The following is a 24,209-nucleotide window of genomic DNA, read 5'->3' on the forward strand; positions in this document are numbered from 1 at the left end:
TTATATCCCAGCAAACAAATTCAGGTATCTACCACAGAAATACACCTTGACTCAATACTACTGGACTTACAGGCATCTCTGTTCATGCTGTAATGGCAAAAAAAAAAAAAAAATCTATCTCCAGATGGCAGGCTCACTTATCACCTCCAAATATTCCCTCAGCTTCCTTGAAAGGATGGAGACTAAGGAACTCCATCTGGAACTAAAGACCTCTTAGTCATCTCCCCTTCTGCTCCTCTTACTCTATCCCTCCATTTGGGGAGCAGAAACTTCCTAAAGCTCTCTCTTTTTCTTACCCTTCCCTTCCTTCCGCATTTAATGTGTAGTATGCACAGGAGGTAGGGCTGAAAACAGACTGATTAATTCAAGGGATTTATAGCCTAATGAAGGTAACAGATATGTAAGTATCTCATAACTGTACAGTGAGAGAATGAAGGGATATAAAGGATGCAAAGGGAACACAGAGGAGAACAAGGACGTAGGTAGAAGTGCTTAGTCATCAAAAACATGAGCTTCAGTGTCACAGAGGCTTGTTTTCACCACACACACAAAAAAACCAAAACCAAACCCAGTGCCGTCGAGTCGATTCTGACTCCTAGGGACCCTGTAGGACAGAGTAGAACTGCCCCATAGTTTCCAAGGAGGGCCTGGCAGATTCAAACTGCCGACCCTTTGGTTAACAGCTGTAGTAGCACTTAACCTCTACGCCACAAGGTTTTCACCACTTACCAAATAATAATTCAAGCAAATTACATACTCTCTCTAAGCTTTTTTAAATCTATAAATTGAGGATAATGATATCTTATGAGATCATTAAAGAACAAAAAGTATGCTCTATAGAGAGTACTTCATGCTACTATTTAACTGGTAGAAAGTATTCAACAAACAGCATTGTGGAAATATAACAGCAGCCTCTTTAAACAGGAAAATAAGATGAAATCAGAAATAAAGGTCTCCTTTTAAGGAGGACCCCACTAATCAAATTAAAATGAAACAAAGCACTTGGTTCTAGAAGTGCTTTTCACTAAGATTTGTACTGTAAAATATCTTCATGTGCACTAAGAAAACCGAATATAAAAACTTTAAAATTTAAGAAGTTTTAGAAAACTGACAAATTACTTAACAAAAATCACATATATTAGGGGGAAATTACACACACACACACACATTCTACATAACTTCTGATATATTCAAGCAGAAGATTTGCCCAGAGCTTCAATCACGAAACTAATTCCACCACAATATTTTTCGGTGTCATTTTTGGCAAAGCATTGACCCTCTGGCCCCATTGGTTTGCTGGACCATTAGTAATAGCGTGCTGGACTGTTAATGGAATTATCACTACTTTATTGTCAATCGCAATCGCAAAGACACCTGGAGTACTTCACATTAATGAACAGAAAATAAAACCCAAACACTAACAGATACCATAAATACATTTATATTCCTCTTATTTATCCTGATCTAATATTTCAAAATCCACTAAAAACATTTCTTACAAAAGTGAAAAAATATTTCTGAAAATTAAAGATGCCCATAAACATACAAGAGCATTATACACTAATTCAAAACAAACAAACAAACAAAAAACCTATAAACCTAGAGACAAGACACTCATCTTAATGTGTATTAATAAACAAATGCCTTCACAGGATTTGGGAGAGTTTGTGTTTCTTTTATTCCCTGTTATTACTGGCCACAGTCATTACAATAAGATCTAAACCACTTGCCTTATTTAAACCATGTCACTCCTATTGCCCATTCAATTTTTCTTCAGTACTCCATGGGAAAAAAAAAGGTCCTTTTTAAAAAGTAGTTTCTTATAAGTAATGTCCTGAGCACAAACATTGCATGTTTGCCCAAGAATATTTAAGAATGTGTTCTATACTCTGATTGTGAATGCAAATTTTGCTCTCAATACTTAACAATGGACTATAGTGTTATAAGCACTGTTCATGCCCTATTAGTCATTCTGTTGCAAATTTATTAAAAAAAAATAATAAAAGGACTGCAGTGTGCATAAGGCATTGGAACATAAAAGACTTATTGTCAAAATATTTTCAGGATCCCCAAAATAGAAAAACAACCCCTAAAGACAAATTTATTTACAGTTTGTAATTATTTTAAAAACTGCTATGCCAGAACCCTGTGTTTTTTAATTTAACATATCTATAGGATAAAAATGATGACATAAATGATCTTATCATCATGGCATATGATTGACAGAGATAAGAGATTGCATTTTGTAATTCTTCAGGGAAACAAAGGGGAGTTGAGCTCTGCAACAGTCTCCACCCTGGCACATGCTGGCACTTCGTTTGAAAAATCTCAAGATTCTAAGGTACATGCGGCCCTGGATACAGTTTAATTTGTATTATTTTATTTCCAGGTCTATTGACTATATTTCCTAAACTAAAAACTAGTGTATATAATAACTCAAAAGCAAGTCTGAAAAACCAGATCATTTTTCAAAAAGTTATTTATAAAGTCTTTTTCTTCAGAGTATTGTTTTTTCAATGAAGATCTTATCTGGAAATATAAATATGTAAAATAGGTAAAAACCAAAGTATTTTAACAAAAATGAGTATGTTCCTGGGGGATAAGGTGAGGCTTGGAGTGTGGGAGGGACTTTAAATTCCAGCACCAACCCTCAGACCCTCAGCAGCATCTCAAAGGAGCTTCTCAGAAATCCCTTTAAACATCTCCGATTCAAATTCTCATGATAGATGACGTTAAAACTTACATGGATTCATAAGGGAAAAAATTCTTTATGTATCAGTTTAGCTGAAAGATACGTCATACTAATCCGAAAACTAGCATGATACTCAGAAATTGCATTTCCTTTATGAAAGAAACACTTCCATCCCAAACTGAAGTATGAGTGGTGAACACTGAAAGAGGGACTAGATCTATTTAATAAATGCTTGCTCAACTAACACTTTCACCTGGACAATTATAGAAAACACAGGGAATTCACGTCTTGATAAATGACTTCTCATGCCATTTTCTCACCCCACAATACAAATACGAAATCATTATTAAAGTCAGAAACTTATATATCCATTCCTTAGGCCACCTAGGCAGATTTTTGTTTGTTCTTCCAAGACAGAGTAAAACTGATTATTACTATTAATCTATCACTATCCTTTCAGTGTAATGCAATACAACACGCATATACTTCAAATTCATACAAGTGAAGTTAACAGAGATTATTTTATTCAGGGGCTGATTTAAAACATCCACTAGGAAAAGAAAAGCATTCAACATCTCTCTCCGTAGCCTGCAGATGTTAAATCAAAAATCGAACATATAGGTATAACTCAGTGATTCATACCTGCCAAGGGCTCTTCTTCATAATTCTCAATACTGTTCTACCCACATTTTCGAATATTCTACTAGTTAACAGATTAACTGGTTATTAGAAATCATAAACCAAAAAAAGGGACTGGGTTTTTTTGTTGTCGTTGCTTTTTTGCTTGGTTTTGTCTTCTTTCTAAATCTCTATCTGTAGGATAAGAATGAGGAAAACATCGATTTTTTAATAATGGTTTCACAACACTAATACATTAGCATAGCTCTTTACAAATGTCAAAGTGCTCTCAGAGACATTACTTTCTACACATATTGCCAACTCTATGGCTAGACTGATGGCACCCAACAACCACAGACAAGGTGAACCTGTCAACAATTTTCAAATATTTAGGATTTGTTTTAAATAACAAACTGTATTTTTTTTTATACCTCATGAGACCTGACCACTTCCATGTTACAATTTATACTGGACAGTAGAAACAGTATAACATTCAGAGCCAATGTTGGAGTTCCAGTCCCATATCTCACAAGCAGGGAACACTGGGCAATCATGTCACCTTTCTGGGCCTCAGTTACTCATTAGTCAAATGAGGCTGTTGTGAGAAACAACTGAGATGATAAGTGAAACAGCTTCTTAACCAGAAAAACTACGTCAAAATGTGTTAATATCACTAGTAGCTACTTTGATTACATTAAGGGGTAACAGCAAACATTCATTCATTTACCATTTTCTTCTAAAGAAAACTGCTAACAGAACTCTTCCAATACAGGAACATCATTCTGAATGGTTTGTGTAATTCTATAAGGTGACAATCTAGATTAGCACAGTCAAAGAGAAATTTAGGTAACCTGCACAGTAGCTCTCATATAATACACTTAAAGGACACTCAAAATCTGAGCACAAGAAATAAGAGACCAAGCGAAAAGCTCAGGTATTTTTCTTCCTGACTTTAAAACTAACAGTAGTAGTAAATGTTTTCTATGAACTCACAAGGAAATTCAGTGGACACGCCATCATGGCTTAATCATAATAAAATTTTACATTTATGCTATACTTTACAGTTTTCAGAGCATTTCACACATATCATCATAGAAATATAATGAATGTCATCCTGTTTGTTCACAAGTATATTTTAACATTCACAAAACATCTACAATTAGGCAAATCCCTTAACATTAGTGTTCCCACACAAAAAATGAGACTTAGACTACCTAATAGCTAAAGTTCCTTTTCAGAGCTATTACAATTCTGAATCTAGAGTTACAAAGAGAATGAAAAAAATTTAATAGAAAACGTGTAATACAAAATCAAATAAGCTTGTTAGAAATGAATATTTAAAGACGTCAATTTTTAAAAAATTCTTACAATTCAAATATGTCCAAAATATCTAGAAAAAAAATGAGACAGTGGCATTTTATGACTAAACTTATTAGTGATCTAAGAATTACACAATATTTCAAAAAAATTACAGTAACTACATTTAATAATGTAAGTTTACAATTGAGTAACTATTGTAACTATCAATATAACATATATAATACAATATGAAATACAGACAAAATTATACTAAAATTAATGTAAACTTACATTTCAGAAAATATTTTAGAATGTCTCGGAGATACTGAAAATATCAACTATAGCAATATAGTATAAATATAACATAACTTATTTTAAGCCCTCTGGCTTGTACAAAGCAACAGATTCTGTACAAACCAAATAAAACCACGCCTAATAGTGTACTTCAAAGAATCCAAAAGAAAAACCAAAGTTTTAACAGCAAACTATTCATGTTGTTGCTGTTGTGTGCTATAGAGTCGATTCCAACTCACAGCAACCCCATACGACAGAGCAGAACTGCCCCATAGGGTTTCCTAGACTGTAATCTTTACAGACACAGATCAGCGGCTAGCCAGTGCTTCACCACCCTAACACTAGGGCTCCTTTTAAACTATTCATAAAAAACGAGTCATAGCACCTACTATTTACAAAGCACTAAACTGGCTACTAGAAACCCTGGTGGCGTAGTGGTTAAGTGCTAAGGCTCCTGACCAAAAGGCCAGCAGTTTGAATCCACCAGGTGCTCCTTGGAAACTCTATGGGGCAGTTCTACTGGGTCCTACAGGGTTGCTATGAGTTGGAATCAACTCAACAGGTTTTGTTTTTGTTTTTGTTTTGTAAACTAGCTACTATCATGCAAAACTGAAACCAGATCCCTAATTTTGAGAAGCATAAAGCTTAAAGTCTAAGGGAGTTAGCCGTGGAAACAAAAACAAAATTTTTTTCTTTTATCTGGACAACCAGGCTTTTTTCTATCATCCCCCAATGATTTCGAAATCAGAATCAGCCACATAACTGACTAAAAATGAAGAAACACAACATGTTTTTCATGCATATAACCCATATGATTTGTTTCAGGAACGGTGATGATCTCATACGCAGGGTGAGGGGAGGGGTTCTATAGACATGAAACACAGTGAAGCTGTGTCAACAGAAGTCATGACCCTAACCTGGTAAAGTAAAGAACTGGGAGTCAGGAGGCCTGCTCTGGCACTAAATAGCTCTGTGACCTTGGAGTCAGCAAAAACAATCCGTCCTGCCCTTGTAGCATTTACTGTGCCTTTGGGTAAGTTATTGAATTTCTCTAGGTCTGTTACTTCATCTGCAAACTTATAGAGCTGAACCTGAATCTAAAAAAACATCTGGATCGGTGGTTCTCAGACTTTAAGTACAGATTCTCTGGCCTGCACCCAGTGATTCAGAATGTATGAGCTGGATCCTAGGAAGCTCGGTTTTCACCCAGCACCCTTGTGAAACACTAACTAGATAATGTCTAATGCTCCTACAGTATAAAAAAAAAAAATATTTAACTTGTCTCAGCACCATGATCTTAGGAATTCAGAATCTAACAGTGTGCGGGGCACAGTAGATGCTAAGCAAATATTTATAGAGGCGGAAAGTAGGAAGGGAGACAGGAAGAGGAGAGGAAGGAAGGAGACTGGCAAGGAAGGAGTCTCGCTAGCAAACTGGTCATATTTTTGACTAACAGACATACGAATGGCTGTAAAAATTAAAACTGGGTAACATATGTAACGTGTATCAGCATCTGGAAAGCAAAGACCTCAGTCTCTATGTACAGACGATTTTAAAAATAACATAAGCGCTTGTCACCCTCTTCCCAAGCCAAACTGCAAAATACTTAGGAGGAAAAAAAAAAGCCAGTACAGGGAAGCCAAAGAAGTCTAAAGGAAAATTACCAGATGAATAAAACTTAGTGACTTTTTCCCAGGCAGAAGAGAACACAGGGCTTTAAGAACTTAGATATGGAATTGGGACTGAAGTTTGAAGTCATTGATTGGTCATATGCATAAATTTCATTTGGGATAATATATATCAATCTCAGAAATATTGCTGGCAATATTAACTTTTGTCTATTTTTAATTTTCATTTTCCCATTCACTTACATTATAATTTTTGAGATGTTTTATCTTCACTTCTGATGATCTTCAAATGTCAATGGCTCTTAACACATTAACTGTAAACAAACACAAAGGAACTTAGGGGAATTCAGATATTTAAGGAACCCTATAATAAATTGTTCTAAGTTATTCTTTAAAGCCTGGGGAGGAGGGTTGGCGTCATGTTTTCATGATTATTTGCTTCATAAATTACCTGATCATCAAATTGCAAAACTGTTCTTTTGAATGAAAATACTACCTTCTTAATCATCTTGGCTAACCAAAAGGTTGGCAGTTTGAATCCACCAGCTGCTCCTTGGAAATCCTATGGGGCTGTTCTATAGGGTCGCTAACAGTCGGAATCAACTCAACGGCAATGTGTTTTTTAATCATCAGGCAAAGAAAAATTAATCATCCTACCTTCAGTCAGAAGGCTAAAACATTCAGTGCTGGAGAAAGCTGTCTCCAAATACAGACACTTTCAACAAGCTAATGTATATCTTACTTGCCTGCTCGGTAGGACAGCCAGTCAAGGAAACTCTCGGCCTGTCACTACCACCCAACCCTCCTGCCCTGGGGCTGCCCTCTGACAACAAAGTTTGGGCCTGAACCCGCAGTGCCAGATCTTCAGGCCTGGTCAGTCCTTCACAGCACATAAGACTCTTAAGTCAAACACATTTGGGCTGAAATGGCAAATTGCTTTCTCTAATCGTCAGTTTCCTCGTCTGTAAGATGGGAACAATAATACTGTCTACTTTACACAGTTGTTATGAGAAATGCATATATGGGACTTAACACCATGCCCAGCATACAGTAAATGCTTAACAAATGCTAAGTGCTATTATTTATATTATTGTTGTTATTACCAATATCATTACTTTTAATTTATTTCTATCACTTAGAAAGCAAAGTTCCAATACAACATCTTATTTCAGGTGTTCTATTTTTAGGTACTGCCTTTGGGTATAACAGAAAAATGCTGTCCAATTTCAGTAACAGAGGACATCTGTGTCACAAGAAATTTCACTTTTGACCTTTTCTGGGCATCGTGGCTCAGCTCAAGAGAACTAACGCCTGTGATCACTAGCCTATCATCAGCCAAAGGTATTACTTACTTTACTAATACTGCACAACCCCCTCACAAAGCCTGTTTGCATTCACCTGCAAATACAAGAGTGCCTCCGGTCTAAGTGCCGAGGATTTTAACTGGAAAACATCTTTCTCCTTTTTAAATAATCCATTTTTAAACCGAAGAAGTGGCGTGGCTGACTGTCTCCAATACCAATTCTCTTCTTATTCCTTAATGACGGAACCCCCAATTTTTAGCTTGGCACAAGGTCTCACAGAAGAGACACTTATCTTAGCCTCCCCTGTGGCTGGGTATGGCCATGGGACCATATTCTGGTCAACTGGATATAAGCTAAAAAACCGTATGTGGCTTCTAAAAAGGTGTCCTTTAAAGAGGGGGGGCATGCCCTTCTTCTTCTCTTCCTCCTTCCTTTTGACTGGAATAAAGATGCAATGGCTAGGGCTTCAACAGCAATTCTGGTTCATGAGGTAACCTTGGGAATGGAAGATAGTAAGTTAGAAAGCCTGTGTCTTTGACACTTAAGATCCACCATAGCAGATCTGTAGTGACTATCTCTGGGCTTTTATGGGGGGAAGAAATTAAATTTTCTCTTGTTTTAAGTCACTGTTAGTTTGAATTTTCTGTTACACTATGTTAATCTAAACCACTAAAATAATTTAAAGAGTCCAAGAATCAATCACATCAAATATCCTTTCAAAATAGTCTCTGAAAAAACAAAAATTTATTTGCAATTAATGCCCACGAGTCCAATACACTTGGGCTGGGGAAGAATTATGAAGCTTGCTCATTGATGGTCCATAATAATGACAACAGTGGTACACAGAAACGCATTAGAAGAAACAAGCACAATGAGTTCTACGTAATAAAGCTACAGAAATGAAAACAGTGGTATTTTTATTAAAAGGGTATCTTCCATAGTGCCTTTTATTTTAATAACCATGTGTCAATCTTTTTTTTTTTCCATAGTTGTTTTTAATCTGACTTCCATTAGAAAGGAAGTTTATAAAAATCAATCCCTATTCCTGCCTATCACCTCTCTAAATTTTTAATCGTATTCACCAATTTAACTGACTCTTACAGTAGGCACAAAGATTGCGAGTGCTTTACATATTGAAAACCAATTTCCTTAAAAAGGGCAAATGTTCCCTACTAAAATTTGGAGGATTTCCACTGGTCGAATCCTGAATCACATGTAACCTTTGGCCCTGGTGATTTTAAATACAACAGTATTAATTTGGCAGCTTTCCAAAATAAACTTACAGCTTTCTGGACATCTGTATCCAGGTTATTTCCTTTCTTTGGGCATAATCCACACTTTACTGGTTCAAGCAATAGCCTCCTGGAATTATTTTTTTACAATAATTTTTCTAAATGCATGTTACCACTCATGCATCTCACCAAAGTTCCATTTTTAAGAAACAGCCTAAAACATGAATTCTTGATTGGCGTTACTCAAGGTTGGAAAAGAAAAGATCTCAGGAAATTTTCTAAAAATCAGATATTGTAAGTCCATGAGAGATGACTTTCAACTTCCACTGCTTCAGTCAACATTTTTACAAAAATGCTATCAAGTAACAGGCTGACAGAAGCTCTAACATAGACAGACCGTAACTTAGTCCATTTCAGCTAATGTTGATAGAGTTACTAGGTACCACCTAGCAAGAGGTCCAAGGTGAAGGTGGTGGTTCTCAACTTCAGCATGCATCAGGATCACCTCTTGGGCTTGTTAAAACACAAAATATTGGACCACACTCTCAAAATTTTTTAATCCATTAGGTCTGAGGCAGGACTCAAGAATTCATTTTTAAGATATTTCTAAGGCATGCTGATGCTGCTAGTTTGGGAACCACACTTTAAGAACCACTGATCTACATTAATCTAAAACAACTGATGACAGCATAAGGAGGAACACTGAAAGAGTATACAGAATCCAATCTCAGCTTCAGTACTAACTTGTATATCTTCTATTAGTTCAAATATTCTTTCTGAAAAATCTAGGAAATTATGATTAGTTCACGATAATATGGAATCCTAACAAAAGCTGAAAGTTCTTTAAGGGTCCTGGAATAAGAGAATCCAAGATATCCAAATTTTAGTTTAACAATATAATACCTGACATACCCAAACCCAGTGATACCTGACATAATGTGTTAATAGTAAGGCCAAGGTTGAAGGTCAACCTGTTAGCTTCACTTTGTTCCATAGCTATAGTTTCTACCCCATTAATCCTGGCTAGTTGCCTTACAAGACATGCCAAATAAGACATGCCAAAAGTCACAAGTGGAATGGGTAAGAACGTATGATTGGACACAAATTCATCACCACTACCAGAAAAACAAAGCAAATATCCTACCAACATATTACCCTACAATGACCTTTAGGCTGAAACTAGAGACAAGACCTTGCAACAAAATATGTTTTAGCAATCCTGAAATCTCTTCTACCTCTTCAGGCTACAAGAATATTCAAAATTCATGGAAACAAAAATTCAGGATTTGCTGTTTTCAAACGATAATAATTTTAAGGAACACATGCAATTTAAAAATGCAATCAGTTGGGGACTACTTCACCTGAGTATATTACATAACTTTTTAATGTAAGTTAAATGTAATTATGGGATGTACATAATGCTAATGAATTTATGGACTAGAAAATCAACTGATAAAACCAAAATAGTTTGGGACAAACACATGTTGCTCAGAATAACTAGAGCATGATAATATATGAAGGATGAATGAAATACACATTAAATAAAATGAATGACTATATAAGTTAGAGAGAAAGGGACCAAAGTAATCAAAAGTAGCAGCTGTAAAAACAGATAGGTGATGAGGAGACATGATATTCTCAAGATACATAGGAGAATATAACAGAGAAGATAATGTGGCCAGTAAAATCAGCTCAGTGTGTCAGGAGGCTTCATGTGAGAATAACTTCAGCATGAACTTGAAAGTTGTAACTGGCTGGTCAGGCCGAAATCAACAGAGAAAAACCTTTTTTAATCCTTGGAGAGGAAACAACAAATAAGATCGGGGTGAACACTTAGTCAACATTCATTTATTCAAATATCCACTGAGCATCTATTAGGCACTAGTATTTTAGCATCTGATTATGCATAATCAAAAGTGATCAATGAAATACACTCAAGCAGTACATTTTACAATAGTGTACAAACTTAAAAATGGAAAATGAGACTAAGAAAGCAAAATAGTACCAACTTAGTGTTAAAATCTGCTGTATAATGTATTACAGTTATGAGGCTCAGGCCTACTGTAACTATCACATGTAGACTACAGTATGGTTTTCTCTATATCCTATATAAATCACACTTACAACGAGGACCAGAGAAAGACCAATAAGAACAAAGTTATAGAATATAACCAGATTACCAGTGTGCTGAAGCGAATTTTATTACAACTCTGTCTCTGCAGGGGTGTGCTGAAGTGAATTTTTTCACAACTCTCTGTGGAGACATGTGTAAAGAATGGACAATAGCAGGATATACAGTTCACTGAAGTAGGGCAATAACAAGCAGGATTCATCAAAGGAAACTACTTTTTTGAAGTATACAAGATGAAATAACTATAGCTTATTAGGAAACTGGTATCTGGATATCATATAAAGAATGAAACCACTCTTTTGTGACAAAAGGCATCTGGCCTATCACGGCCTAGAAGGCAAAGCTAGAAACAACAGCAACTCTGAAACGACTGCAGACATATGTCAAGTCTCGACATATGTTTAATGTGAACTACAGATCCCACAACAGCCTTTCATTCAACTTCAATGGAGTGTGTCGTTTTCAAAAACAATAGGTAACAAGATGGGTTAGTGTATTATTTTTCAGATTTGTATCCTTCCTACTTTCCAGAAGGGCTAAAACATCTTACGAATTATTAATTTAAACATAACACATAAAATTAAAACTATGTTCATCTAATAGTAGAAGCACTTGCAGAAATTAGAGATAAGTAGATTACCAAATTCAGTTGTAAGTTTGGCTGAAGATTTTTGCTAAGCCAAAAAGAAAGATGCAGTTATGTAGTTCTTATTTTCTAACAAACAGAAAGTATACATAATTTTTTGCACAAACAACCTTCCTTAACAGAAATTTATGACAATCTAACACATAAAAGTGGATTGACACAGTGGCTGCAACAATGAGCTCAAGCATAACAACGATTGTAAGGATGGCGCAGGACTGGGCAGTGTTTCGTTCTGTTGTGCATGAGGTCGCTATGAGTCGGAACTGACTCGACGGCTCCTAACAACAACAACACATAAAAGACATTCTGTGACACATTAAACGGTATTATCAACCGCTAAGTTGCAAGAGATGTCGAAATAAATTCACGAGGCAATTTCCTAATTAAGCACTTATATAAAAACAGAAAACTAAACTACATTTAATGACTGCATTTCTGCAAAAGGCTGAGATAGTCCAAACATCTGTATTTTGCGTTGTCTCAGGTTAACAAAAGTAAAAACCTAAGCCACGTAGGCAGGCACAGCTATTCTAATCACGGTTCTCAACCCTGTGTATCAGTCACCTATGATTTAGTGTTAGCCCATATGAAGTATGAACTTAAGCTAACAAGTGTCTATTCTAACAAGCAGCTATTCTCTATTGTTGATTAAAGAAAGTGCCACAAACAGGTATGATGATTATTTCAAGATATGAAAGAATTCAGCAGAGTGACTTCTATACAGTAGACATTCCCTAAATGTTATTTGTCTACCTCCCACAGGAACGGAAGGAAAGCTAGAATTCCCCTGTGGAAAACGTTTTTGTCCAGACTAATCTACTATAATCAAAATTCTTTCGAATTCATATGTAACATAATTTTTTTATTAAGAAGTTAAAATTCATGTCTGAGCTTCTAAATTTGCTGGCTTTCTCTTTTATTAGGAAACCATTAGTTAAAGTGGCATAGCCTTAATAATTATAGATGATGCTTACTGACTAATTTCAAAAATACATAATAAAGGTTATTCCTAAACAGAATATCTTAGTAATTGATAATACATTCATCTTAACAAGCACTGTCATTAAGATAACGTGATAATTTTAGAGTTGCAAGGGACCTTACAGATTTTCTAGATAAACCCCTTATTTTAAATGATGAGGAAACTATGGACTAGAAAGGTTAGGTGCTACAGGCTACATTGCTAGCTGAGCCAGGGACTTTAGAACCAGAGCCTCCTGACTTTCAGTATAAGCTTGGTTCTTTCTACCATACTATGCTGCCTCCTGTAGTTCTAAATGCTTGCCCTTGGATGAGATCACTAGTTGACTAGTTGTCTCGTTTGTTTTCTTTATATTCTATTGCAAACTATAATTTTCATTTGTAACTTTCCCATAAAATTATAATTTTCCAATCTGTCTTCTGAATGAGGGATTCTACAACTGAGCATGTAAGTTTTTGGCTTTCTAAATTTCATAGTAGTAAATGTTTAAAAAAAATTTTTTTTTTAATTCTTGAAATAAATGTACAATATATGTAACTAAATGCAAAGATAAATTCTTCTCTCCTGGATAATTCAACCTACAAATTCAGTTATTGAGCACCTACAGAAGTATGGCCTACATTAAGTGCTGGATATATGAAAAGGATTAAAAATATGGTCCTTGCCCTCAAGTAGCTTATAGCCTAGTTGAGAAGATAAACCAACAATTACAGTGTGCTTGTTAAGGGCTCATAAAAAGAGGTAGGCAGGGTACTGCGAGTATGTATAGGAACATACCTAATTTAAAATTATGATAATAGCCAATGATTCTCCAAGGAGGTACTGAACACCAAAAGGAAAAAAATGGCAGTACTACCCATACTTACCCATAGTTAGCAGTCTAAACCGAATTAAAAAAGCAACTTCGATTTATTGGGGGGGGAGAGGTAGAAAATTGTGTTTTTCCACACCGCAGTTTAGTATCTATAAACTCTCAAATAACAATTAGACCATTTTTCAACGGAAAAGAACCTAATTTCATTGTGGCTGTATAACATTCACAATTATTTCTTAATACAATTTTAAATCACTATTTTTAAACCAAAGAAAAAAACTGCACCCAAAACACGTTTAGCTAATATTCACAAGAGCTCTCTGCAAAACTGCATAAACTAAAGTCTTCCTCAAAATTCCAGGATAAAAATCTCATCTGCTACAAGAAAATGACAACCTGGAGAACCGGTAGCCCATGAAGGATGAAAACCACCACTCGGGGATAAGAGCTACTCAGATTCTTAGATACTGACTTACAGTTGGAAGATTTAGGGGAAAAAAAGCACAGGGAACATTTTCATTTGGGCAAAGTTGGGAAAAGAAGAAAATCAGAGCGAAGGGAAAAGCGTGAAAGAGATAAGCGATGGAAAAGAGGAAATGGCTCGGCAAGAACCCCAAAATTAAAGAAATAAAGGAAGAAAAGGAAAGACTGGAGAAGGAGATTTGAAAAAGTGGTGAAGAGTGAGAAAAGCTGGAAGGAAATGAGAGGAAAAAAAAAAAGAGGGAGGGGGAAGGGCTGTCCAAAAAAAGATCTGAGAAGAAATGAGGGACGTTAACAGAAAGGTATGAACTAGGGCCACTTCGACGGGGGAGGAAACTAAACGGGAACATGAAAGGTCGAGAGGCAGCTAAAGAAGCAGTGAGTTTTAACCTCCTTTTTCCCAGAGAGGAAGAAGTGGTTCCCAAGTCCCAGGGAAAGAATTCCGGAGCAGCATTCAGGAGCCGGAATCTGCGAGCTGAGGCGCCATCCATTCGGTTCCCGGCCCCTCGCCATCCCCCTTGAACGAGAAACGGGGCGGGGCCCGGGGCGTCCTGGTTACCTGGACAGGGAGTCCACGCTGGGCGGTCGCGCCGCCGTCGGCTGAGAGCCAAGACTCTCGCAGCTGGAGCTCTTCTCCATGGCGCGGCGGGGATAGCAGGATGGAGAGGCTGAAGCGACCTCCGCGGATGCCTGGCGGGAGGAGCAGAGGGCGGAGTGCTCCGAGCAGGGGCCGCTGTCAGGCGAGCGCCGGCCCGGGAGGAAGACCGGAAGCGGCCATGTTCCCCCAAACTGCACCGCGCCCGGGGGCTGCAGGGGAGCGGGCGGACCCCGCGGCGCCCCTCAGACGCCGGCCGGGTCGCGCTGCGTTCCTTACGCCTCCTAGCGCAGCCTCTGGGTGCGGTGAAAGGGAAGTGACTGTTCTCGGGGTGAGAGAATCCCGTGAGTGGGAAGGGACAAGAGCTGTGGAAGAAGGGGAAACGGTAGAAATAAAAAGGCGAGGGGAATAAGGACCACTAGGGACGAGGGTCGCAAGAGAAGGAAGAAACAATGATTTGGGGCGCGGGGATGATTGAAGCAGGAATGTGGGGAAAGTCAAGGATGATGAGATGGCACGGAGATAAGAGGATTGTAGGACGGATAGTAGGATGAAGGGGGCATAAGGGAGGGTGGGCAGGGAGGGAGGAAGATAACAGGGGACGTAAGGATGAGGATGTGGGAGATGAGAGGGTGAAATATTCACCAGATAGGGGCTAAAATAATGATTGTGGGATGAAGATGGATTACGTGAAGGCTACTTTAGAGCCAGTCAGACATGGATTCATATCCTGCCACTGCCAGTTACCAACAGAGTGACCCAAGACACTGAATATCAGTGTCTTTTATAAAATAGGAAGAATAATAATAGCCTCATAAATTTGATGAGTTGATACGTGTAAAATGCTTAAACTAACGTTTGGCACATAGTAAGCACTCGGTAAGTGCTAGCTATTATTACTACTACCTACTTCGTAAGGATTCTTAGAATGGAATGGACTAATGTATATAAACAATTTCGAAGGGAATTTCATTCAGTAGCTGGTAGTTGTTATGAAGGGAAGATATAGGAAGGGTGGCAGAGAAGTTAAGAAGGGTTGGTAGAGGAAGGGTAATGGGAAAAGTATACCACAGGTAGGGAAAAAATTAGTGCTCGTCTTTCCATTTCCACTCCACCCTCGCCCCCACCCCAGCCTCCACCCCCTACCTCTGCCCAGCATTGGAGAGAGAACCCTAGAAAAGAAACTCAAACTATTAGTCCTACTGTGACTTAAATTGAATGGGTTTGTGTGGTCTGGAAGTGCTGTAGGGGACAAGCACTTTGTCCTTAATCCATTGTCCATACAAAGAGGTATAGACAAGGAAATGGGGAGGAAACTGATGAATACATGAGAAGAATTAGACACATGGATTGGTATTGGATAGAGGGCAAACTTTTAGAGATCTTTCCTTGCCCTCTCAAATTCCCATTCAGAGCAGGAAGGGAGGGTAGAAGGATACAACAGTGATAAGAAAACAGGAACTGGGTAAAGGGGAAATGCTTCTGCTAGTAATTTTCTGTTACAAAGGACACAGGAAGGACGAGAAGAAGGAATTTTTCTGGCTGAGATTGAATCCCAGTCATCTCTTATATGGGGTATAAATTATGCCAGGTTTTTTTCTGTAAAGAACTAGATAATCCTTAACAAAACAATTCTTTGCTGGGATAAATAGAATTATCACATTGTTTAAACTGGATTTAATTTACACTGTATAATTGATGTTTTTAAGAAAATTTTAAAGTATAAGGCCAGTGAAATATTAACATGCAAGTACCTTCACAGAAGAACAATTTAGCATAGTTGTGCTCAGCATAAGTTGGAGTACTTATTAATGAATAAATAACCTTTCTACCCCATTCTCCAGCTTCACAGGGACAGATAGCAACCAACCATATTTATTTCTGTGATTTTTCAAAGGAACTTTAACTGTACTTCTCTGTTAGGCAGATGGAATAGGCAGTCAGAAAGAAATACTTTTTAACAAGCATAAACATCTGCAATGATTCCTGAAAGAATTTGCTTATTTCTTCCCCATCAATACCAGCCTTTGGAAGTGCTAACTCACTGCTGTAACCTGATACTTCAGACTTAGGATTTCCCGAACTAAGTGTGGTGAATATTTATGAACCTTTGAAAGGGAGACTCATGTAGTATCCTTCCCAGTTCATCTCTAACCTGCCGCTGTGGAGTCGATTCCAACTCGTGGGACTGTGTTAATAGAACACTTGAGACCATCTGCCTAATAGTGTAATCATTTGTATATGGTTCTATCTATGATTAATAAGCAACAATTTAGTTTCATGGAACCAGGCAAATCTACCTTTGAATCCTGGTTCTGTCACTTTACTTGCTGTATGGTTTTGATTAAGTTGATTCTCCAAGTCTTGGTTTTAACTATGAAGTGGGAATAAAAATACCTACATAATGGGTTGTTTCAACACAGAATTTGTTGCATACTAGGCTCTCCTTAAATTTGTCTAGTGCTACTATAGTTCTTCCACCGAACTTACTGCTTTCCTTTTAACTGAAATGGTAAAATAATAACTTCTCAGAGTAAAAAACAAAGAAAACTTTAATGTCAGCTGAAAGTGAAATTAGTGCTGAGTTCGTTTCCTGAGAAGTTGGCTGTTATGCCATATACCCAAGAGAAATCAACTTAATTAGAACTTTTTGTACCTCAGGTTCAGAACATTTCAGTCTATCCCAGGTCATTCAGGAATGGTGACTATAATCAAATTATAGTCTAGGCTCACCTCTCCAATTAAATAATTAGAGTCTTCTCAAAAGCGATTTTCTTATTTATAATCTATCCCAGTGTTTCTCAAAGTATTTGTGGGGAGGACCAGTGTTTCTAATTTCTAAAATGTCACCAACCAATACTTTTTTAATTATAAGAAAAAATTAATTACTAGAAAAATAAAATAACAAAGGCATTCAAAATACAAGGACAATTTTTATTATATTTAGCAAATAAATTACTCCATAAACGTTGCATAAGAGTTTCTAAACACTTATTATCAATTCTGCTCTTATTTCATCATGAACTGACAACAAATAGTTTATGGAATGGCACTGGTTGGCAGACCACAGTTTTAATAGCGCTGATATGGACCTATATAGATTTGTTACCATCGACTTACAAAAGGCGGCTTATTAGAAGATCTGAATCAGAATAAGGAAGTAACTTAAGATAGTAAAGTGGCGAGTAATGACTGGACAAGAAGAAGGATATTCCCGCTCCTTTTAAAGCACGTATGTTAAAAACATGATACTTGGGAACATGAGGCATGCATGAACCTTACAATTATTTATATCCAAACATTTCATTTTTTTTATTATTTTGATTTGGGGAGTTCTTCCAAATGGAGGTATACGCTTCTGACAGGTCTCTGGAAAGTGAACAGATAATTGAAGAAGAGTAAAAGATTGGAAGAAGTGACTAAAGAAGAGTGAGTTTCCCATTTTTGCTAGCTTAGACCTATGGACAGGCCAAAATTGCAGTACAGGCAGGGTGGCAAAACCCAATAGAAAGTATCTTTCTGGCCTGAAGAACCAGGGAAGCTAGAAAGTGAAGTATGAATTCCAAAAAGAGCCAGAAAAAGGGAACTCTAAACTCTGTTTATAAACTCTACCTTAATCTCTGGCTAAACTGTACTTTGATTTGGATAGCGTAGAGACGGTGTATCTTAATGGGTAGCTTTAAAGAACAGAAATTTGTTTTCTCACAGTTCTGAAGCCTAAAAGTCCAAATCAGGGCCTCAGCCATGTCAATTCCTTCCTTGTCAGTAGCCCTAGGCATTCCTTGGTTTCTTGGCATTCTGTGGCTTGTAGACTATCATCAGATGCCATCTGCCTTTCCCTGTGTGTGTCTGTTCTGGATATAAATTTATAACACAAGTGATTAGGTTTACGATCCACCCTACACTGGTATGACGTCATTAATGTAACAACAACAACAAGCTATTTCCAAACAGGATCACATACACCAGTACAAGGCCCAGGAATTCAATACATATTTGGGGTGGGGGGGGGGAGGGGAGAGGGGCACAATTCAGGCCATAACAGAGACGCAATGCAAGCAGCTCAGATAAAAGAACTGAAGCAAGATTTGAGCGATTACCCACTGTAAGCAAGACAGAATTTTCGTTTTGTACATAATCAAGTTAATTTCCTGCTAAAAAGCATCAGTACTCTTCAGAGGAATATAACACAAACCAGGGACTCTAACAACGTTCATAATGTCCAGGACACGATCCAAAATTACTTGATATGCAAAGTACCAAGAAAATAGAATCCATTCTCAAAGGAGAAGATAATCAACAGGCACTAAACTCAGGATGACTCAAATGTTGAAATTATTAGATGATGACTTTAAAGTAGCTAGTATTACTATATTCAATGAGGTAAAAGCACGGTAATCAATAAAAAGATATAAGAGCCAACAGAAATTGAATATACAAAGAAGATTCCAGGGGAAATTTTAGGAAAATTACAACACCTGAGAAAAGAAATTCACCGGCTGAGCCTAATAGCAGAAAGAATGTGACAGAAAAATGTCAGTAATTTGAAGATAAATCAATAGATACTATCCAATCTGGAAAGAAAAAAAAGATTTAAAAAATTCTAACAGCTTTAGGCACATGTGGGGCAATATCAAATGGTCTACTGTGCAGGTGATTAGAGTCTGAAGAGAAGCGGGGAGAGAGAAAATAAGGCAGGAAAAAAAAGTGACCAAAAACTTACCAAATTTGGAAAATTACAAATTTTACAGATTCAAGATGTTCAGTGAATTCAAAATGATAAATACACAGGAAACCATGCCTTGGCACATCATAATCTAGCTACTGAAACAAAAGACATAGAAAATCTTGAAAATAGCTAGAGAAGAATGACATGTTACATACAGGGGAACTACAGATTTCCAAGCAGAAATTATGAACCATAGAAAACAGTCCAACAACATCATAAAATGCTGAAAGAAAAAAAGTCAAAACAAAATTCTGGAATTTTGTTTCAGGAATGAAGGTGAAATAAAGACTTTTAGATAAAGGAAAATTAAATTTGTTGCCAGCAGACACTCACTATAAGAAATGCTGCAGAAACTTTTCAGCCTAGAGAGAAATGATACCAAAGTAAACTTAGACATTCAGAATTAAAATTGGAAATAAGAAATATCTGGGCAAATATAAAAGATTAATTTTTCTCTTAGTTTCTTTGAAATACATAAGACATAAAAGCAAAAGTTATATTTTACAGATTTACAATGTGTATGTAAGTAATATCTGCAAAGATTATAACAAAGCTTCTCAAGGGTTGGCAGTAAATGGGCCTTTAAAATTGCTATGTTTCTATTTTATGTGAAGGGGTACAATATGAACTCTAAGCAATCTTATCGTTAGAGTGTTATTATCATGCCTATACTTACACTATTATTGTTATTATGCTTTGTTAGTCTAAATATACCAAAGTAACATGAAGCAAAATAGGGATTAGAGCATATGTCTGCTTAACTCTGAAGCCTATCCTCTTAATCACCATGCTGTGTTTCCTCATAAATAATTCATGTAATTCTTACAACAATGAGTTAAATGTTCTATAAGATGGATAACAAAATTTTCTTTGCTATAGTATACTTCTACCCCACATGTCTGTCAGTTTGTCGTGCTGTGGGGGCTTGTGTGTTGCTGTGATGCTGGAAGCTATGCTACCAGTATTCAGATACCAGCAGGGTCACCCATGGAGGACAGGTTTCAGCTGAGCTTCCAGACTAAGACTAGGAAGAAGGACCTGGCAGTCTACTTCTGAAAAGCATTAGCCAGTGAAAACCTTATGAATAGCAGCAGAACATTGTCTGATACAGTGCTGGAAGATGAGCCCCCCAGGTTAGGAGGCACTCAAAAGATGACTGGGGAAGAGCTGCCTCCTCAAAGTGAGTCGACCTTAATGATGTGGATGGAGTAAAGCTTTTGGGACCTTCATTTGCTGATGTGGCACAACTCAAAATGAGAAGAAACAGCTGCAAATATCCATTAATAGTCAGAACCTGGAATGTACGAAGTATGAATCTAGGAAAACTGGAAATCTTCACAAATGAAATGGAACTCATAAGCATCAATATCTTATGCATTAGTGAGCTGAAATGGACTTGTATTGGCCATTTTGAATCAGACAATCACATAGTCTACTATGCTGGGAATGAAACCTAGAAGAGGAATGGTGTTGCATTCATCATCAAAAAGAACGTTTCAAGATCTGTCCTGAAGTACAATGCTCTAAGGATAATATCCGTACGCCTACGAGGAACACCAGTTAATAAGACTATTATTCAAATTTACGCACCACCCACTAGGGCCAAAGATGAAGAAATAGAAGATTTTTATCAGCTGCTACAGTCTGAAATTGATCGAACATGCAATCAAGATGCATTGATAATTACTGACAATTGGAATGCAAAAGTTGGAAACAAAGAAGAAGGATCAGAAGTTGAAAAATATGGCCTTGGTGATAGAAACAATGCTGGAGATCGGATGATAGAATTTTGCAAGACCAACAACTTCTTCATTGCAGATACCTTCTTTCACCAGCATAAATGGTGACTATACACATGGACCTCACCAGATGGAACACACAGAAATCAAATTGACTACATCTGTGGAAAGAGACGATGGAAAAGCTCAATATCATCAGTCAGAACAAGGCCAGGGGCTGACTGTGGAACAGACCATCAACTGCTCCTATGCAAGTTCAAGCTGAAACTGAAGAAAATCACAGCAAGTCCACGAGAGCCAAAATATGACCTTGAGTATATCCCACCTGACTGCCAAAAGAGTGAACAAATCTGTCTTGGAAGAAGAGTGGCCCGAATGCTCCTTGGAGGTAAGGATGGCGAGACCTCGTCTTACATACTTTGGACATGTTGTCAGGAGGGATCAGTCACTGGAGAAGGACATCATGCTTGGCAGAGTACAGGGTCAGCGGAAAAGAGGAAGACCCTCCACGAGGTGGATTGACACAGTGGCTGCAACAATGAGCTCAAGCATAACAATGATTTTAATGATGGCGCAGGACCGGGCAGTGTTTTGTTCTGTTGTACACAGGGTCGCTATGAGTCGGAACTGACTTGACTGCTCCTAACAACAACAACAACGACATAGTATACTTCTAAAAGATGCTTGGCCAAATTCCTCATCATATAAGATGCTTGGCCAAATTGCTCATATAATTAATGCCTTCGCCTGCTCCTTTCAGGGAAACAAATGGGATTGGCAAGTTATGTTAGTATACTTAAGTAAATCATTCTGCAATCTGTATTCATCTTTCCAAGAAAGACACGTTTTACAAATTTATAGCTGCAAAAAGAATAAAATGTGCATTCAAAATTCATATGAGAAATCTATCTATAGGCATTCTTACTACTTAGTATTGCTTGTAAAGAACAAAGGAGGTATTGTGTTGACCCCTCCATGGAATTGTGATTAGATTTTATAAGATCCAATCTCACCAGCACGGGGAAAGTAATAAAAAGAATCAGACTTCCAATTCCTGATGAGACAGTGGACTAATATAGACTCTATCTTCTTCCCCCAACTTAACCCTTGCAATTATGCAGATAGGAGCAAGGCAGGGATTGGATTTGAGGAAAAAAAAAAAACAAACAAACCTGAAAGCAGTTTTTTGAGAGACAAAAGGTGACTAAATCCCAGGTTATTTTCTGCAGAGCAGAAAATAAGTGCCAGCCCAACATCGAGGAAAAGCAAGGTAATCACAGGGTGGTGCTACAGCCAACTGGATTGGGAGAACTAATGAAAAATAGGTATAGATATAGCCACATCTTGAGTGTTTCCATCTCTTCAGCTTTACCTCTGCTAGGTGACCGGTCTTAGAATAGGGCTTCTTAGAGGGGCATAGTTGCCCAGTTGGTAGTACAGTTGCAAATAGGGAGGTTTGTAGTGCCAGTAAGGGCACAGCCTCCCAGCTGTCCCTGAACTCACTAGGATAGACATAAACTAGGGCATAGGCTTTCCCTAGGATACACATTATCTGTCAAGGTAGTTGGAACTGCAAGGAAAATATGAGATTGCAGGGAAAAAACAAAAAAATCTGAGAAGCATAATGACTACAAAAGACAGAGAAAGAATACCATATATATACATAAAAACCCATTGCCGTCAATACATAGCTTATACAAAATGAAGCTAAACAAATAGGTGACATAATAAATATTTCAAATAACCATAAAAACATGTTTTAAAAATATGTAGACTACATGAAGCAAGAAAAACAAGTTATAAAGAAGGACAAACAGAGCCCTGGTGATGCAACGGTTAAGTGCTCGGCTGCTAACCTAAGGGCTGGCAGTTTGAACCCACCAGCTGCTCTGGGGGAGAAAAGACCTGGCGATCTGCTTCCTAAAGATTAAAAAAAAAACAAATCCATTGCTGTCTAGTTGATTTCACCAGATACTCCTTGGAAATTCTGTGGGGCGGTTCTACTCTGTCCTATAGGGTCGCTATGAGTCCTATAGATCACAGCCTAGAAAACCCTAAGGCCTAGTTCTACTCTGGGGTTGCTATGAGTCAAAATTGACTCCAAGGCACCTAACAACAACAACAAAGAAGATATATAGTAGTTGAAATAAAGAATTCAATAGATGGGTTAAATGAAAGAATGGATTCAGTCAAAGAAGACTTAGTGAGCTTGAAGCTAAAGCAAAGCAACACTGCAGGAAGACACCATAAAAAGAAAATATAAAAGAAGATGGAAGATGGAAAGAGTGTCAACATCAATATAATTGGAGACTCAAAGGAGAAAAAATTTGAAGGTGGGTGAAATATTTGAAGGCACAATTATCAAACATTTCCTAACAGAAAGATGAAAGACTACAGATTAAAAGTACTTTCAAGACCTTTGTGGAGGTGGAGAATAGATGGCGGAATAGACAGACACTTCCGGTGAGCCCTCTTTGCAACAAAGACCCAAAGAACAAGTGAAATGAGTATATTTATGACAAGCTAGGAGTCCTGAGCATCACAGGCAAGCTTAGAAAATGAACACGGGCAGGGGGAGGAAGAGACGGTTCAGAAACAGAGAGAAGTTAACGGACCTGAATTGCGGGGAGCCCTCAGGCACCAATCCCGGAGTGGCTGGTACTAGCGTTTGGCCACAGTTTCCTCAGGAAGAAGCAGACAGCCACACAGCCTACTCACACCTCCTGAAACAGAGAAGAACGGTGCTCTCCACAAAAGCTAAGTACTTGTGTATATTTTACCGCACCCCCCCCATCCCCAAATCAGCCTCAGTGCCTGAATTCCCTGGGCCTGAGATAGGCACTGTTGAACACCTAGAGCAATCCTCCCGGCCTTGGAGAAGAGAAAAAATTTGCAATTGGGGGAAAGATAATTTGCCAGCTCCACTAACTAGGGGGGCTCAGGACAGAAGCGGCTCCTATCCAGGCATAAACGGTCCGTGGACTTTGAGCACCTTTCCCCTCTGCAAGGACCTGTGTGGGCCTATT

General features: G+C 37.7%; 1 protein-coding gene across 6 annotated transcripts in view; it reads right to left on the reverse strand.

Annotated features, from left to right (window-relative positions):
* MTMR2 (myotubularin related protein 2) overlaps positions 1-14,889 on the reverse strand; it is a 79,144-nt gene extending 64,255 nt beyond the window's left edge. The window contains exons 1-3 of one of the 6 annotated variants that reach the window (XM_023554733.2): positions 14,680-14,886; positions 6,775-6,845; positions 3,335-3,505 (exon numbers count right to left, since the gene is read on the reverse strand). Coding sequence is in view for 1 of the 6 variants with exons in the window: in XM_003415593.3 (XP_003415641.1) it covers positions 14,680-14,759 (80 nt within the window). In the remaining 5 variants the exon portion in view is untranslated. Of the gene's footprint in view, positions 1-3,334; positions 3,506-6,774; positions 6,846-7,929; positions 9,035-14,510; positions 14,587-14,679 lie in introns of those variants that run through there. The other 5 variants (XM_023554734.2, XM_010595405.2, XM_010595406.3 and 2 more) reach the window with 5 other exon arrangements.
* Positions 14,890-24,209: the final 9,320 nt, after the last annotated feature.

This window comes from Loxodonta africana, chromosome 7, assembly GCF_030014295.1.
Source record: "Loxodonta africana isolate mLoxAfr1 chromosome 7, mLoxAfr1.hap2, whole genome shotgun sequence".
NCBI lineage: Eukaryota > Metazoa > Chordata > Mammalia > Proboscidea > Elephantidae > Loxodonta > Loxodonta africana.